This window comes from Corylus avellana, chromosome 8 (assembly GCF_965113065.1).
Source record: "Corylus avellana chromosome 8, dhCorAvel1.hap1.2, whole genome shotgun sequence".
Classification (NCBI taxonomy): Eukaryota; Viridiplantae; Streptophyta; class Magnoliopsida; order Fagales; family Betulaceae; genus Corylus; species Corylus avellana.
Window position 1 is genome coordinate 10,395,576 of NC_142497.1, and position 19,492 is coordinate 10,415,067.

The window sequence follows — 19,492 nt, forward strand, 5'->3', positions numbered from 1 at the left end:
TTTCCCTCCAGGGGCTGTAACACCCTGGTCCCATATTGGGAAGATGAGAAGAAGCCCACATTGAGTGGGTAGTTTATAGAGATAGTCATGGGTGCTAAGTCCCACATTGCCTAGTTACTAGGTGAAACTGGGCTTTATAATGAATTCTAGGGAAGCTCCAAATTGACTAGTCCTTTTGGGGTAATAGTGCAGATGTGGCTAGCGCTTTTCCCTAGGTCGTTATAGGGGCGGCTCGTCAACACCGAAGAGGCGAGCTCGGCTAGGGCCGTCGGGGGCGGCTTGAGCTGTGACGAGGCTGTTGCTTGGGAGCTATTCAGCCCGGTCCAGAGGTTCCTCATTGTGGCGGTGATTGGCGTTGCCGCTGCGGAGTCAAAGAAAAACTGACTCATTTGGCGGCTCACGAAATCTGTGGAGCTCAGGGTTAGTAATTAGAGTTTTTAATCTTTCATAAGGATTAATGCAAGGCATTAAATCGTGTACGTTATAGTTAGTTGTTTAGTTCTGTTAATTGCTGGTTTAATGCATGATTTATAGAGTTTTTAGGGCTACTTAGATATCTCAGTAATTACTAGTACGTGCTTGATTTGAGAAATGGGTATGGTTTTGAAATCCATTTATTGCAGATTTTGCGCCTGATTTCCCCATTTGCTATGGTTCTGTTTCTTGGGCTGTCCCTTTTTTTATTTTGTTTTATTTTTTTAAGTTTTTGGGTAAATCAATTGGTTCGGTTTTGTTTTACATTTTATGCTTCTGCTTATGGGTATGTTTAACTTAAGTGTGTTTTACAATTGTGTTTGTGTATCTTTCTTTTTTAGTGTGGCTGTTTACTCATTCTGTAACTTATTATCATTGAGTAAATTATTCCTTTTTTCCCCCTTTTACATCTATCTGTAATATACTTGTGTTCTTTTGAGAATATTTTATAGAATTGAATGCTTTGATATTCTATTTTTTTTTTTTTTTTGTTTCAGTCCAAATTGATAGAAATTTTGTCTAATTTTTCTATTCATGCCCCACCTCAATTCTTTTCATCTGTCAGTGTGTGGAGAAAGTTGCAATGACCTATGTGGTTTAAGCTCTGGTGTGCGAATTTTTGCTTCAGGATCAGGTGCTGTCAAGCATGCAACAGAAGCTTGACAGTCTATGTGAGCAGATGAGTAATGCCAGGGATCACGCGGGTGGTAGGGGCGAGATGGCATTCACCAAGAATGTGGAATCATCGTGTAATGACGCTTTTGGTTCTGATAAGATCACATTCGTTGATTGTGGTTGTTGGTTTTGTGATCAACATCATGTACTGTATAATGGGTTGGAGGTAATCATTTATTTCTAACTCTTTGTGAATGTACTATTAAATTGCAGTTCGTGAATGTCCTTGCTAAATAGCTTGAATTTTCCTTATTGAATCTTAAGTTTGGTTTCAGGGTAGCTCTATTAGGAAAGCCTCTAGTGGGGAGGAGATGCTCCAATATAAATTGGGTTTCTCAAACGAAGTAGAACCAGAGGAGCGCCGCATGTCTGATTTGTCAGATTGGGCTTCAAGTGTCATATCTTGTGCTGAGATCCAAGTAACGGGAGGTTCAACAGCATTACACTAATTCTAAATTTCCCTGTTTCAATGTAATCACATAGTTAAGATTAGATATCGATCGGGTTTGTAAATGGTAGTAATTGCATACATGCGTTTCATAAGTCAAAGTTCTTAAGCCTAATAGACCAGGTTCTTTGGGTGGCAAATGTGCCTTATTTTTCTTGTTCATGCATTTCGTTTACTCCTATTGGTTCTATCAGTATACCTCATTTATCAAACCTCATTGTGGTGGTGGTGATCAAACAAGGGCTGGTTAAAAAGATAATTGGTGTAACTATATACATATTGTAAATGAGAATGTCATGGTGCATTTTTCTCAGATGAACACCTCAGTAATTGAACATGACATTTACAACCTCAAGCGGGACTTTGAGGAGAAAGATGCCACCATAAAGGAGCTAACCACTCTACTCCACTCATCCGATGTTGCTGGTTCGAAGGTAATGTTTCAGTTATAGTCCCTTTGAATTTCGTCCTTACTGAAAAATTTTCTTTCCTTAATCTGTATCCCTTATAATAGAGGATTGTAGAGTTGGAAGACATTATATGTAGGAAAAACACGATTATTACAAGACTAAAGAAGGACATGGTTGTCCTAGAACAAAAGGTAAGAAGCAGGCGGCAGGAATCTAGTGGTTGTAGAGTTTGGGGAGTTCATTGAAGAAAGTATTTGCAATCTCCCTCCATTCCCTTTTTAATTGTTCCCTTTCTAGGGTTTTGTTGTGTATAATGATCTAGTTATATTATGTTGTACCCTTTCACATGAAATGATTGAATGAATGCTTATAATGTAAAAAGGTCCATCAATTCTAATGGACTTTGCATTTTAATTCCTTCTACACATCTGAAATTCAATGTGGATAAGCTTTGCATTTTAGAAAAAAAAGAGGCATGTGCTCTAACTCTGCAATGAGCAATGAGCAATGTGCAACGATATTTGCTTAGGTTTACTTGAAGAATTTGGTTGTCATGTTCTGAATTTTGTAACTAATAGTACAATTAAAAGCAGGTGGTGCACTTCACTAGACTTCGGAGATCCTCCTTTCCTTCTTCAAACTCAAACTCAAATAGTGAGCAGCGTCCACACATGGCAGAAAATCTCCTATATAATATGGATAGTACTACTAGCCCTTCATCTTCTAATTCAGACTCTTCCCCTTCGAATCAACCACATGTTCCTGTCGCTAAAGTTGAGGAAATTTCTGTTAAGAATAGCTACTCTTCTTCTACAAGAAACCAGATGTCAGCACCTGCAAAACTGACAAGTTCTTTTGTGAGACCAACAGATCAGAGCTCAAAATCTAGATCAATAAGTCCACTTAAAGAAATATTTACAAATTGGAAATCCAATTCAATTTCATATTCGAGGCAAAAACAGGCAGTTGTTGGAGATTCTTCAAGAAAGAGTAGAAGGCGACATCTAACTGGATCTAAGGATGCAACCCCTCAAAAGAGATGGCTTTAGTAAGTTACATGCAATTTTTATGTACTTGTTCTTAATGATGCCACTACAACAAGCTTTCAAATTTGATTTCAGCATTTAAAGGGAATATATAAGGAACTGAGACACCTTTACTATATATATACAGGTTGAAGAGTGCTTCATATTTCTGCAATCAGGAGACGCCTTTACATTTCCAAAATGATGCTCGGGAGATGTATGGAGACCCTACATATATTTATAGGTGCAGACCAGTGTTGAATTTATAAATTTTTAGAAATTACAGTACATTAATTTAAGTAAATACACAACTTGGTCTTATATATTCACTATTGTTTATTTCGGGACAACCTTAAGCCAACTTACCTACTTAAGCCATACTCAATTTTGGGAGTATTTTGAATTTCATAATGCTAGAAAGGGGCCCATTTTTCTTAATCAAGTTAGAAATATGAGCTCTAGGAATACTTTTCCACACCAAATTAGTTTCTCATGAGCATCAATTGTTCGAATTTCAAAACACATTTGAAGACATAAATTGGAATCAATATTCAATACATATACATCAAAATTTGAAAAATAAAATAACAAAAATGAAATGTTCCTTAACAAGAAAAAAAAAATTTATCTATCCATTTGGCTGCTTGGAGTTTATCACTTTGAAATGTTTGTAGCTAACCCATAACAAAACTAACAAGCATTAAGGGGTACTTACTGATAAATGTTGATAGGTTTTAGCATTGGGAGTGATCTGATTGGTTTAGTTGTGATTCGCCCATGGTCGATGAACGCTTCTTTTGTTGTGGCTAATAACTGGATTCCAAGTTGCAATCATCCTCATCCTCATCATCACAATCATCATCTTCAGCTGAACATTCTGGAATGTCACTTTCTTCATCACATTCATCCTCTTCGGTTGAAGATTCATCACTTTTGTCATCAGAAGATTCGAAACAAAAATAAAAATCCACGTGGGTCAAACTTGGATGATCTTTTGCATTCTCTCCGTGCTCGTGTATCAGATGAACTCCGCAGCTTTTAACTAAGAACTGTGTTCTTATGTCAATCCCTTTTACTTTTCTTTTTGGATAACAAATTATGTTAAACCTAAATAGCAGTTTGTCCTCCTCTAACACAAAAGGATCTAAAACCAAGTACTCCAGCCATACATGATTTGAGCCTTGTGCTCTTACATGTTCATCTCTCTTAGTAATAAGCTTACTTTCTATACCTTTACTGTAGATCGTCCAACGAAGATTACACGAGCCATATTTTGGCCCTGAGAGCTCGAGAGGTCCAAAAACAACACAAAAAGCAATTTTTTTGATCTCATCCAAAAACGGGAGCCCAGTAATATATATTGCACATGAGTTACCACCAGCAGATGGATTCTCCATACGATGGCTGAACCAAGCTGGTATCTTATTTCCCGGAATTAAGATTCCACCACCAAAATAGTCATTATAAGGTCCCTATATATTAAACGAATAGCATCAATTTTCAGAAGTAGAACCCATAAACCAAGGCACATAAAAATACGTACAAAAGAGAGAGAGAGAGATACCTGATTCCCTATATTCTCAGCCAATTTATAGCATCCAGACAAGTCAATCCATTTTCCCACTCGCAATCCGCTTGACAATTCTGGAAAACTTTCCAACGAAACACATCCATCGGCCCATATATTTTCTATATCTGGTGGAAGTTCTGGAATTTCTTTAAGTTGCTTGCAATTCCTTACAAGAAGCGCCCTTAATCTAACAAATCTTTTGATGCATGCAGGCAGGCTAACAATTTCAGTCTCTGATAGAACTAATTTATCTAAACTGGAAAAACAATTAAGTGCCATGAAGAATTCTGATTTTACTATAGATCTTTCATGATCCAAGAATCGCAGTGCCGGAAACAAAATAAAGGAACAACCATCATCGAAAATATGTGCATTCGCTAGAGGAGGCGATGCAAATAAATTTGTACTTGATGAAATTTCAAATTCCTCTGTTGACACGACTGAGAGCATGGATTCTCTTTCATCCCTCACCTTTGTTGGAAGCTTAACAACTTTTGAACACCTTTCCTGATCCTGACGAAGAATATTTAGATGCTGCAACTGAAGACTATTTGGAAGATGAATAGGGTTTATGCAATCTCGGATATATAAGTTGGAAAGCCCAGTGAAATATACAATGGATGGAGGTAGTTCTTTTATAGCTACCCGTTTTAAAAAAAGGATTGTCAAGCGTTCCATTTTACACTCAATTTCAGGAAATTTCTGAAGCCTTGCACAATCTAGAAGTTCAAGAGTTTCAAGAGATCTCAACTTGAGGCTTCTTGGCAATGTTATAAGGTTGTTGCATTCCGAAATACGCAGAACAGAAAGCTTCTTAAGTAATCCAACAGAGTCATGAACCTTAACTAAACTCTCACATTTCTTAACCCTTAAAACTTCTAAATTTGGGATTCTTGAAATATTAGGGATTTCCGTTAGGAATTTACATAGACCGAATTTCATAGTCCTCATGTTTTGGAAATCCTGAAAAAAAAAAAAAAAAAAAAAAATTACAAAAAGTTTGTAGCATAATTTAAAAGAAATAAATATATAAAATAATAATTATACCTTGAATCTCTCCTTCGGTAGCTTTAATGGGCTATTAGATATTCTTAAAATGACGAGTTTCTTTCCATGAAAATTGGATGGAAAATATTCTAAAGGACATCCAGGCCAATCAAGCACTCTTAACTCATTAGAGAGATATCTAGGACTCCCAAAGAAGCGTGCATTACGATTTATAAACAATCTCAGCCTTGTCATCTTCTCGAAGGTTTTGGAACTCAAGCATATCAAGTCTCGCTCAGGCAAGTCCACTAATATACCTTCAATTTTGTTTGTTCCCTGGTAAGACAATGCACAAGTATGGCAATAAAATCAAAGCATAAAGTTCTTCATATTTTACTGCTTGTTAGAATTATAATTTTATTCTTTTACATAGAAACACCTTATTTTGTGAAAAGGAAACAACTTATATTCCATTCGTCTGACTTTATATGTTCCTTGTTGTGGTTTTCATAATGGGTAATTTTGTTATTATTAGAATGTCAATTTTTTTTTCCTCATATTTACATATAATTCTTACATATTCATAAAATAAAAGGCAAAATACTCATAAAAACTATATCCATATTTGAAATAGGGTAAAAGGCAATTTGCTTGATGATTTATTTATTCTTTTGGATTAAAGGCATTCAACTTGCAGCCAAGTACTTACTTTTGAAACGAATGGTGTGCGTATATGTGTGTCCACGTGTGTGGTTATTTATCCATCAATTTTTGCAAAATGTAAAATTAAAAGAGTGTTTTTATGAGTCTTACCATATTTTCTTCAAATACATGACGAACGTCTTCATGAAACCACAGTCTACTGCGTTTGCCAGGTTCTTTGCATGATTCTTGACGAACAATTTCTCTACCCATATCTTGTAGTGAGTCATGCATGTCGAATTTGTTACGCTCATCAATAGTTACGAGAGACTTATGCATAAGCACTTCAATGCCAATACAAGGAAAGAAACCACAATTGTCTAGAATTTTAATGACATATTCCACATTGTCTCCTTTAAAGAAACATGCAATGTCAAGGAAAATATTCTTCTCACTTTCCTCCAACCCATCATAACTTATTTTAAGCTTTTCATGAATATTTTTATGAGGAATTCTTTTGTACTTTTCCAAGGCACTTTTCCAATGATATACATCTCTTCCACATAAATATGAACCTAGCACTGTTAAAGCTAGTGGAAGGCCCCCAGCATAATGTAGTGCATGTTTTGTGAGTTCTATAAAATCATCAGTAGGCTTGTTACTTTGGAAAGCGTGTTGACTAAAGAGCTGAAAAGCTTCATTGTGATTCAATTCATTCATCTTGTATCTGAAATCAACTTTAGGATTAATTAGTAAATGCTCATCTCTTGTCGTTATAATGATTCTACTTCCCATACCAAACCATTCATGTTCTCCCGACAATGATTCTAATTGGATCAACTCATCCACATCATCAAGAACTAAAAGAATCCTTTTATTGCAAAGCCTTTCCTTTATGATATTGATTCCTCCATCAACATTACGAATCTTCAAACTTGAGTTGCCTAGGATATCAGAAAGAAGTGTCTCTTGCAACTGGACTAGACCACACTCTCGCTTTGAATTTTCTCTAACATTTGCAAGAAAACAACTATCTTCAAATTGGTAAGCAATTGAGTTATAGATCGCTTTGGCGATAGTTGTCTTACCAATTCCACCACCTCCGAAGATTCCTACCATGCGTTTGTCATTCATTCCAATACTTAAAAGCACATTAATGTCTCGTACACGAGACTCTAGTCCAACTGGATATTTGGTGACATTTAAGTATGTATGACTTACCATTCTTGAGACCGCTTGAACAATTTCATGGATAAATTTAGATTCACTCCTACCAATGCAAAAGATTAACAAAAATTAAATGAGTTGCAATAGTTACATTAAATACATAGAAAGATGATTTACATACATTTTTTTTCTTTGTAACAAATGACAATGGTAAGCAACAAGACATGTTGTAATCCTTCCCTCCCTAAATCTCAATCCTCCAATGGATTTGATCACATGTCCTCCCTTAATAAGACTCATAGTTTTCATCGTTTTTTTTTTTTTTTTTTTTTTTCATTTATTTTATTTTTTTTTAGGTATTACTAAACTTTACCCTCTTTTTTGTTTTTGTTTCATTCTCGAATTTGGTTTTGCCTTGTTGATACATATAATTAAAGAGTATATTTTTTGCAGTTTACTCTAAAATGTAACTGCATTTCTTCAATTTCTTTTATGTTCTTTTATCATAAGGTTTAATTATATAGTTCCAAAATGTTTAATATTTTAGTAAAATTGCGTTTTATTTTCATCTTGCACTATTCAACTATATTATAATTATAATATTCCCACTAAACTTTAGAACCTAGCAAAATGCCCCAAGAGTTAAGTATTTACATTCCGGTAGACCGTACGATTTTAAATTGGTGTTAATTAAATTTGTGAGTTAAGTATTACATGTTTGAGCCTCATTGACCAACTCCTTATCAATTTCGATTTATTTCAAGAAGAAAACAATTTAATTAATGAGTTCAATTGACTAGATGTAAAAAAAATAAAAGATGGCATCTTAGTTTCAAAATATATGTGTTCCACTTCCATTTCACTTATGGAAAACGGAATATTTTATTAAAAACCTATTTAAAATAGAAGTTCTTTATCCCCTAAAATATGCATGTATATTATTTATCTTTAGTCGTATAGTATGTGGTATTGTACTCTGCAATTTGGATTTATTCAAAGTTTTAAGTATCGAAGTTAATTTGCTTGATTTCTATGAAAAAGAATTAATTATTTTTAAGATTAAATATTTAATTATTCTTAAATTTTAGAATTATGAGACGATGGTTATCATCTAACTCAACTTAAGGTATAAATGCGAAATTTTATGTATAGTTCACAAAATTAGTAAAAACTATTTCTCAACTTTTCGTTTTCATTGGGCTTGAAAATTATTACTTCCAAGTTCCAATAGAACTGATACTAAAAACTAATTTAAAAAAATTATACCACTTTGAACTAAAAACTAATTTAAAAATTATACCACTTCGAAAATCCTAGAATGTAATCGAGGCAATTAACAAAATATATGAAAATAACACTACGTATCAAAATGACTAACTTTTAAAAATATGATCTTAATGTGAAAATTTCAATGAATTTAGAGTTCTTGTGACAAAAGAAATCATAATAATTAATTAATAGATATGTTTGATGTCATTCTTCTATACATCTCTTGTTTATCTTTTTATTTTTTATTTTTTATTATTTAAATCTATCATTGAATCAGTGTGACTCAAGTGTGAGTCCTAAAAATGTAATGACAATTTGCTTATCTCTTGTACGGAGATGAACAAGAGATAAAGTAAAAGATGAAAACTAAATATTTTTCATAATTAAATTTGTTCAAAATAACATAAGGAATAATATTATATTGTAGGACCAAAGAAAATGATAGTGGTACAAAACTACATACCAAAATAAATGAAAAGTTCATCTTCAACAATTAGATCATCCATAAACTATTTAAATAAAGAGAAATGCCTCTTTCTTTTCTTTTTTTTTTCTTTTTTTTTTTTAAAAAAAAAAAAATCTATTATACATGTGCTGTCCATATAAATACAACTTTTTGCAAATCAACCATTTAAGGTCTCTTATGTAAATTGCTTGGTCTTAAACATAATAATTTAATGAGTTTAATTTCTTTAGCACAAAAATTTATGGAATAAACTATAAACATGTATTTGTGTAAAATAGTTCACATGTGCTGCACATGCATAAAAGCAGGAGTCTAACGATGATAGAATGTCATCCATGTGCAAATGACTACTACAGTACTACATTCAATAAATTATTTTGCTGGCATATATATAAGGTCAGAAATACCCTTCATCCAAGTGGTAGCCGGACAAGTTGGCGACTTTTTGTAGGGCTGTCTTCCAGCTTTCCACAGTGTTCTCCTTGGATCTGCTTTCATGTTTGGCCAATGCTTTACCGAAACTCTCTTTTTGATGTCGTACATCCGATGGATCTATTTTGTAGAACACTGGAAGAACGATTTGTTGATATTTTTCCTTACACTCAAGGATCTCCTTTAGCTCATTCAAGCACCATGCAGATGATGCATAGTTTTCAGAGAGTACAACGATTGCAATTTTTGAATCATTGATGGCTTTGAAAAGTGCTGGTGAAATTTCTTCTCCTCCTCTAAGTTTGTCATCCATATAAGTATGAAGCCCCTTTTGACGCAAAGCGTTGCATAGATGAGCAGTAAAATTGTCACGGGTATCTTGACCTCTAAAGCTCAAGAATACATCGTTAGTCCATCGACGGATGAAAGAAGAAGAAGATGAGGAAGGAGCTGATCTTTGGAAGGTCATGGAAGAAGCCATTCTGTATGTAAGCTTGATTGCTAGGTTTTAGGGATAATGAGAGTAATGACTGTAGATGCAATTGTAGATGCATATATAGTTGATTATGAATTGTTACCTCTATTTTGCCCACGCTAGAAAGTTGCTTTCAAGAGTCATGAAGAAGAAGAAGAAGAAGAAAAAAGAGAGTGGGAAAACAAAGATGAATGGAGGTAAAAGAAAGTGCTTAGAAAATGGTGGATCATCTACCAATTGAGCATTCTTTATTGGGCTTCCCCCCCTCCCCTCTCTCTCTCTCTCTCTCTCTCTCTCTATATATATATATATATAGATCAATTGAATTGTTTGTTTAATATATTTGTTTTGATAAAAATAAATAAATAAAATAAAATAAAATAAAAAGAGGAAAAAGATAGAAAACAAAGTTTTACCAAACCCAACCCAATTTGTGAGCTTTTTATCCCACTTTCAAGTTTAATATTTGTCCCCTCTAACCCAAGAAAAAAGGGAATCCAAATGTTTTGTGATTTTTATTACATTAGGCTTAAGGCAATTTTAGAATATATATATATATATATATATATATATATATATATATATATATATATAATGGCCTCTAATGCTCAAGAATACTTCGTATGGCCATGGAAGGGTGAAAGAAGAAGAGGCTCCTCGGAAGCTCATGGAAGAAGCCATTCTTTTTGAGGTTTCTTTGTTTTGTTGGTTTTCACTGCACCATTAAAGTTGTAATTATTTTATTATTTTTCTTGGATCCAAGAATTTTTGTCTTTTTTTTCAAAAAAATTACATAAAATCAAAACCAAAAATGCTAGTAATTCAACTCATGTCAACGAAACTCGGGTCCTAGAGGACTTGGGTGCCATTGGTAAAAAAGGATTTTATGAAATCTAGATACATGCCTAAAATGAAAGTCATCGGTCAAATTTGTTGTGAGTTTTCAAGATAGTAGCATTTCATGAAGAAAACGCTTTGGCATCAGTTTTATATTGATGGAAAAATACAACATGTTCTATTTGTGTATATATATATATCAAGACATGCACTATATAGTTGGTTAGAAATCTTCAGCAATGAACTAATAAAAATAGTCATAACATAATTGTTTATGTTTAAAAATGTCTTTAAAATTGTTAATTAAGATTATATTATAAGAATATTTTATAAAATTTAGTTGCAATATGATTATATTACAAAGAAATCCATGTTCAGTGTTCTATTTCAATGTTCTATTTCTATTTCAACATTGTTCTATTTCAATGTTGAAAACATCACAAATTTAATTAAATGAATCGTGATGATATAGTAGCAGTAGTGGAAAAGTTATAGCCATGTAAAGAAGTCAAGTTTCATCATTCACATTGATGATGCCCTACAAAATTGCACTTAACTAATATAAATTAAAACACTTCAAATCGTAACAAATTATTAATTTCTTCATCGGATTTTTCCTCTGCGGATGAACTTTCCCATAAATAATCACTTTCTTCGTTGAATTCGTTGGATTCATCAAAAGAGAAATAATACTCCACATGGGTCATATCTGGATAGACGGAGAAGTAGTCGACGCGGCATTGCATGATATAATAATATAATTACAAGTTGGTCCTATAATAATATAAGTATAGTACTCAACACAGCATTGAGCATCTTGGCAGCTTCCTTATAATATAGAAATAAAGTGTTGACAAGACTTTAGGCATTTTTATAAAGAATGAATAACTCTCTCTTATAGCATCAATTTTATAAGATTAATTAGGCTCATAAATTTATCATTTCCCACTTTCCGCCCCCCTCTCTTTTCTTCCTCGTCCGACAACCTCACCCACCCCCCAATCACCTTTATTTCTTTTTCTTTTCTTTTTCTCCTTTTTCTTCTTGCGTCCACCTTCTCCGCCACTTCCTCTTTCTCTTTTCTTATTTTATCCTTCCCCGCCACTCTCTTTGTTTTATATTAGTTTATTTATTTCTTTGTCTCCCACTATCCACTCTCTTATTTTCTTTTGTTTTTGTTTTTATTTTATTTTTTCTACTTTTGTAAACCTATAATACAAACAAATTTTATAAAAGCACTTTTACAATATTATGCGACACAATATAGTTGAGTTTTTCTAAAATTAAATTTAACTCATTTTCAATCATATTGTAAAAGTTTTTTTTCTTTTTTTTTAAAAAAAAAATTATTTATAAGCCTAACATTCCTCTTTATTAAAACATTATCTAACAATGTTACTTATTCGTTTATGAACAAAATTCACAAACGCAATAACACTCAACTCACAATATTTAATTAATACTACTAAGTATTAATACGAGCAGTTGCAGATGTTGATTGAATTCTTTTTTTCTTTTGTAAAGACAGAAAGTTGTGGATTTCACTTTTGTTTTTGAATTTAACACATATAATAATTTTAATAGACTAATTGAAAATTATAGTATGGTATTGTATGATTTTGTGTTTGTATTATTGATATGAATTAGCATTATTCATACCTTGTCTTTTGGTTGCAATTTCATGAAAAACATTATAATATGTATTACAAGAAACATCAATTATCGGACATTCCTATTAAATTGCTTTACAAACAACAATAAGCTAATTTTTGAACAGACATATATGGAGAGGAAGAGAGGCTGTGAGTGTTGTTAGCAGAGAGAGGATTTACCTAACAAACCCTCAAACCTATTCTTAATAGTTATAATATGTGAAAGTGGGGTAATATTAATTTGTGTAATAAAATACCCAACCCAAAACGCACATCATTTTTTTTCTTTTCCTTTTCTTTCTTTCTTTTCTCTTTCTCTTTCCTTCCTTTTATACCTAGCTAAATGACTCTTCAATGAAAGAAGAAAATTCTTGCCAACTCCCTTATAATTAATAAACAATCTTGAAAGATGAGAAAAGGCATACGCGTTGGTCAAAGAAAGAAGAAAATTTTTTGCAAACTTCCACGTACCGCACAATGTAACTTTATAATATATGAAGTAGAAAATTAATTAGGATAAATATTAAATGTGATCCTTCCTAGATCTCGCTGCCTTTTTGCAATTGATTAGGATTTTTTAAAAAGAAAATCCCTCTAGATCGTAGAAAGGCAGTGGGAAACGAAAGAAAGCATGGCCCATTGCACTGTAGATTGATAGCGCACGCGTTGGGAAAAAAAAGAAGAAAGATGAAGCTATTTTTCATTTTTTATTTTTTAAGATGATTATTAAATAATTTGTAGGACCTACACTTTTATTTATGAGAATGCATTTTCCAATTTCATTTATGAAAATAATTATTGAATTTATACGACTTATACTTTCACTTATGTGGATTCATTTTCTATTTTTGAAAATAATTATTAAATTTATAGGAGTACTATATGTTAACATATACAATTTCCCAAACACCTGAGATGGACTCTAATAAACTAATAAACTAAGCATTTATTCTCTATGAAAGACATTCATTATATATATATTATATATATATATATATATATATATGAAAAACAATACTATCAATCTATAATGCACTTACAATTATTCAAACATTTTAAGATTTTACTTAATTGTTGTGAGATAGTTACGATAGTAAAATATTACACGGCCACATCTAAAGTCTTAATGGCTCATCATTCACGGCTAGAAGACTCGTGGATCCTATATTCAACATAATCAGTTGATAATTCGATAAAAGCATTACAAATCTATTGATAGTTTGAAAAGAAAAATATAATTTATTTATTTCTCAATAATTGAAAACTTCCTGTAAACCTAAGTTTACCCACTTTGGAGCCAAAAGGTAGGTAATGGGTACTTCCAAAACCTAATGTTGATATGTGTAACTTGACCCACAACTACCTTAGTTAGTTGAGTTAAATTCATAAAATAAAAAAGCCTAATCAAGCAAAATGGCGAGCTTCTCAGTCATCTTTCACCTTGACAAAACTCCCCCTCTACATTTCCAAAAGAAAATTCCAAGAAATTCACTAGAGGCCCCCCACATATTGGGCAAATTTAAGCCCAATGTCAATTTTGAGAGTATTCTGAATTTCAGACAATTAGAAAGGGGCTCATTGTTTTCGATCAAAGTGAAGACATGCCCTATTTAAAATCCTTCAAAACCCAAATAGATGATAATGTGATAGCTATCAAATATACTGAAGTAAAAGAAAAAAACCCAAGAAACAACATGGATTTGTACGGTTTACCAAAAAAACATTTAGAATTAATTAATTGGATTTCACTGGCAACATGAATCAGGCAAAGAACCCATTTCTCAAACAGAACAAAAAAAAAATTGAAGAATTAAAATTTTCATGACTCATCAACGTGAATAGCATTATTATGTCTTTGAGAATATTTTATAGAATTTAATCCTTTAATATGCACACTCATATGTCATATATATAGTTTCATTCCAAATTCATTGAAATTTTGTCCAATTTTTCTATTCCGGTGCCTCCTCCATTCCAAATTGGTTCGAACTACCACATTTCAAGCACATAAATTAAATAAATAAATTAAGTATATTAAATTTTCATGACCCATCAACCATATATAATAACACTATTATGTCATATGAAACTGAAAAAATGATCATAGATGTACTTACAGGCCGAACCCATCTAATTATTGTGATAGTGTGGAAGTGGCTCTCTCTCAAATAGTTGGCTGCACTGCACAAACTTGTTCAAAATCGAATGCTAAATATGTCCCACACATCCTCATATATATGGAACCCCATTAATTTGTCATTTGCACTTAAAACGCCATTTCCAAAATGGAAAACCCTGATACATAATTAAGTGGACAAATCAATATATCATAAGATAATTACTAAGATCTACTACTACTACTAGTGAGCAGGTAGGACCCAAAAATTGGAAATAGCGAGCGGTTAATCAAAAACAAAATTAACAAGCATGAAGGGGGCCTTACTAAAAAATAATTCCTCATATGTAGCGGGTAACAACTTAATTCCAAGTTGCAATCATCATCACCGTCACCATCACCATTACCATTATCACCATGATGCCTCTTCATGATGGTTGAACATTCTGAATTTTCAATTTCTTCATCTGATACATTAAATAGATATGCATGCCCTCCATGATTGCATATCAGCTCAACTCCCCAACTTTTAAAGAACATTGAACTCACTAAAAACCTAAATTGCATATTGTCATCTAGCATAAAAGAATCTAGAATCAAGTACTCCAGTCATACATGATCCGCGCCCAGTAAATGAAAGTTTCTCTTTCTCTCAATTTCTTTATATCTATTGCTCACCGTAAGATCAGCAAGAGCATAGTCTCCGTTTGAGGGGACCCCAAGAATGGGTCCAATCACAGCACACAATGCAATTCCAATGAAATTATGCGAATATTGGAGCCCATTAATATGTATTTCACATGAGTTACCAAATGAACGCTCCTTACTATGGCTGAACCAGTATGGTATCGTATTTCCTGGAAATATAATTCCACCACCAAAGTCCCTAAAATGTACTTATTAAACAAATATCATGAATTCTCAAAACTATAACCCATAATTAAACCAAGGCACATACAAACATATAATATAAGTATAGTACTCCACACGGCATTGAGCATCTTGGCAGCTTCCTTATAATAAAGAAATGAAGTGTTGACAAGACTTTGGGCATTTTTATAAAGAATGAACAACTCTCTTTTATAAAATTAATTTTATGAGATGAGTTAGGCTCATAAATTTATCGTTTCCCACTTTTTCCTCGTCCGACAACCTCACCCACCCCCCAATCACCTTCATTTCTTTTTCTTTTCTTTTTCTCCTTTTTCTTCTTGCGTCCACCTTCTCCGCCACTTCCTCTTTCTCTTTTCTTATTTTCTCCTTCCCCACCGCTCTCTTTGTTTTATATTAGTTTATTTATTTCTTTGTCTCCCACTATCCACTCTCTTATTTTCTTTTGTTTTTGTTTTTATTTTATTTTTTCTACTTTTGTAAACCTATAATACAAACAAATTTTATAAAAGCACTTTTACAACATTATGCGACACAATATGGTTGAGTTTTTCTAAAATTAAATTTAACTCATTTTCAATCATATTGTAAAGGTTTTTTTAAAAAAAAAATAAAAAAATAAAAAAATTATTTATAAGCCTAACATTCCTCTTTATTAAAACATTATCTAACAATGTTACTTATTCGTTTACGAACAAAATCCACAAACGCAATCACACTCAACTCACAATATTTAATTAATACTACTAAGTATTAATACGAGCAGTCGCAGATGTTGACTGAATTCTTTTTTTCTTTTGTAAAGACAGAAAGTTGTGGATTTCACTTTTGTTTTTGAATTTAACACATATAATAATTTTAATAGACTAAATGAAAATTATAGTATGGTATTGTATGATTTTGTGTTTGTATTATTGATATGAATTAGCATTATTCATACCTTGTCTTTTGGTTGCAACTTCATGAAAAACATTATAATATGTATTACAAGAAACACCAATTATCGGACATTCCTATTAAATTGCTTTACAAACAACAATAAGCTAATTTTTGAACAGACATATATGGAGAGGAAGAGAGGCTGTGAGTGTTGTTAGCAGAGAGAGGATTTACCTAACAAACCCTCAAACCTATTCTTAATAGTTTATAATATGTGAAAGTGGGGTAATATTAATTTGTGTAATAAAATACCCAACCCAAAACGCACATCATTTTTTTCTTTTCCTTTTCTTTCTTTCTTTTCTCTTTCTCTTTCCTTCCTTTTATACCTCGCTAAATGACTCTTCAATGAAAGAAGAAAATTCTTGCCAACTTCCTTATAATTAATAAACAATCTTGAAAGATGAGAAAAGGCATACGCGTTGGTCAAAGAAAGAAGAAAATTTTTTGCAAACTTCCACGTACCGCACAATGTAACTTTATAATATATGAAGTAGAAAATTAATTAGGATAAATATTAAATGTGATCCTTCCTAGATCTCGCTGCCTTTTTGCAATTGATTAGGATTTTTTAAAAAGAAAATCCCTCTAGATCGTAGAAAGGCAGTGGGAAATGAAAGAAAGCATGGCCCATTGCACTGTAGATTGATAGCGCACGCGTTGGGAAAAAAAAGAAGAAAGATGAAGCTATTTTTCATTTTTTATTTTTTAAGATGATTATTAAATAATTTGTAGGACCTACACTTTTATTTATGTGAATGCATTTTCCATTTTCCTATATGAAAATAATTATTGAATTTATACGACTTATACTTTCACTTATGTGGATTCATTTTCTATATTTGAAAATAATTATTAAATCTATAGGAGTACTATATGTTAACATATACAATTTCTCAAACACCTGAGATGGACTCCAATAAACTAATAAACTAAGCATTTATTCTCTATGAAAGACATTCATTATATATGAAAAACAATACTATCAATCTATAATGCACTTACAATTATTCAAATATTTTAATATTTTACTTTATTGTTGTAAGACAGTTACGATAGTAAAATATTACCACGGCCACATCTAAAGTCTCAATGGCTCATCATTCCCGGCTAGGAGACTCGTGGATCCTATATTCAACATGATCAGTTGATAATTCAATAAAAGCATTACAAATCTGTTGATAGTTTGAAAAGAAAAATATAATTTATTTATTTCCCAATAATTGAAAACTTCCTGTAAACCTAAGTTTACCCACTTTGGAGCCAATAGGTAGGTAATGGGTACTTCCAAAACCTAGTGTTGATATGTGTAGCTTGACCCACAACTACCTTAGTTAGTTGAGTTAAATTCATAAAATAAAAAAGCCTAATCAAGCAAAATGGTGGGCTTCTCAATCATCTTTCACCTTGACAAAACTCCCCCTCTACATTTCCAAAAGAAAATTCCAAGAAATTCATTAGAGCCCCCACATATTGGGCAAATTTAAGCCCAATGTCATTTTTGGGAGTATTCTGAATTTTAGACAATTAAAAGGGGCTCATTGTTTTCGATCAAAGTGCAGACATGCCCTGTTTAAAATCCTTCAAGACCCAAATAGACGATAATGTGATAGCTATCAAATATACTGAAGTAAAAGAAAAAAACCCAAGAATCAACATGGATTTGTACGGTTTACCAAAAAAACATTTAGAATTAATTAATTGGATTTCACCGGCAACATGAATCAGGCAGAACCCATTTCTCAAACAGAACAAAAAAAATTGAAGAATTAAAATTTTCATGACTCATCAACGTGAATAGCATTATTATGTCTTTGAGAATATTTTATAGAATTTAATCCTTTAATATACACACTCATATGTCATATATATATATATATAGTTTCATTCCAAATTCATTGAAATTTTGTCCAATTTTTCTATTCCAGTGCCTCCGCCATTCCAAATTGGTTCGAATTACCACATTTCAAGCACATAAATTAAATAAATAACTAAAGTATATTAAATTTTCATGACCTATCAACCATATATAATAACACTATTATGTCATATGAAACTGAAAAAATGATCATAGATGTACTTACAGGCCAAACCCATCTAATTATTGTGATAGTGTGGAAGTGGCTCTCTCTCAAATAGTTGGCTGCACTGCACAAACTTGTTCAAAATCGAATGCTAAATATGTCCCACGCATCCTCATATATATGGAACCCCATTAATTTGTCATTTGCACTTAAAACGCCATTTCCAAAATGGAAAACCCTGGTACATAATTAAGTGGACAAATCAATATATCATAAGATAATTACTAAGATCTACTACTACTACTAGCATCAACAGTGAGCAGGTAGGACCCAAAAATTGGAAATAGCGAGCGGTTAATCAAAAACAAAATTAACAAGCATGAAGGGAGCCTTACTAAAAAATAATTCCTCATATGTAGTGGGTAACAACTTAATTCCAAGTTGCAATCATCATCCCCATCACCATTACCATTATCACCACGACGCCTCTTCATGGTGGTTGAACATTCTGAATTTTCAATTTCTTCATCTGATACATTAAATAGATACGCATGCCCTCCATGATTGCATATCAGCTCAACTCCCCAACTTTTAAAGAACATTGAACTCACTAAAAACCTAAATTGCATATTGTCATCTAGCATAAAAGAATCTAGAATCAAGTACTCCAGTCATACATGATCCGCGCCCAGTAAATGAAAGTTTCTCTTTCTCTCAATTTCTTTATATCTATTGCTCACCGTAAGATCAGCAAGAGCATAGTCTCCGTTTGAGGGGACCCCAAGAATGGGTCCAATCACAGCACACAATGCAATTCCAATGAAATTATGCGAATATTGGAGCCCATTAATATGTATTTCACATGAGTTACCAAATGAACGCTCCTTACTATGGCTGAACCAGTATGGTATCGTATTTCCTGGAAATATAATTCCACCACCAAAGTCCCTAAAATGTACTTATTAAACAAATATCATGAATTCTCAAAACTAT

General features: G+C 32.5%; 1 protein-coding gene and 1 pseudogene across 2 annotated transcripts in view; one reads left to right on the top strand and one right to left on the bottom strand.

The window, feature by feature from the left end:
• The window catches only part of LOC132162913 (uncharacterized), a 3,350-nt pseudogene extending 175 nt beyond the window's left edge, over nt 1-3,175 (top strand). Inside the window, exons 1-7 of the transcript XR_015913029.1 lie at nt 1-16; nt 216-420; nt 1,103-1,315; nt 1,425-1,568; nt 1,912-2,031; nt 2,112-2,198; nt 2,601-3,175. The exon at nt 1-16 is cut by the window's left edge and continues 175 nt beyond it. The product of XR_015913029.1 is annotated as an uncharacterized LOC132162913 (transcript). The remainder of the gene's footprint in view (nt 17-215; nt 421-1,102; nt 1,316-1,424; nt 1,569-1,911; nt 2,032-2,111; nt 2,199-2,600) is intronic.
• Nucleotides 3,176-3,713: 538 nt separating this feature from the next.
• On the bottom strand, nt 3,714-10,061 carry LOC132162914 (TMV resistance protein N-like). The gene is made up of 6 exons (XM_088518909.1): nt 9,541-10,061; nt 6,403-7,501; nt 5,650-5,925; nt 4,576-5,565; nt 4,126-4,504; nt 3,714-4,074 (listed from the first exon to the last, which is right to left on the bottom strand). The coding sequence occupies exons 1-6, from the start codon at nt 10,044-10,046 to the stop codon at nt 3,839-3,841; spliced, it is 3,486 nt and encodes a 1,161-aa protein (XP_088375035.1). The 5' UTR covers nt 10,047-10,061; the 3' UTR covers nt 3,714-3,838.
• Between the last annotated feature and the right edge of the window lie 9,431 nt (nt 10,062-19,492).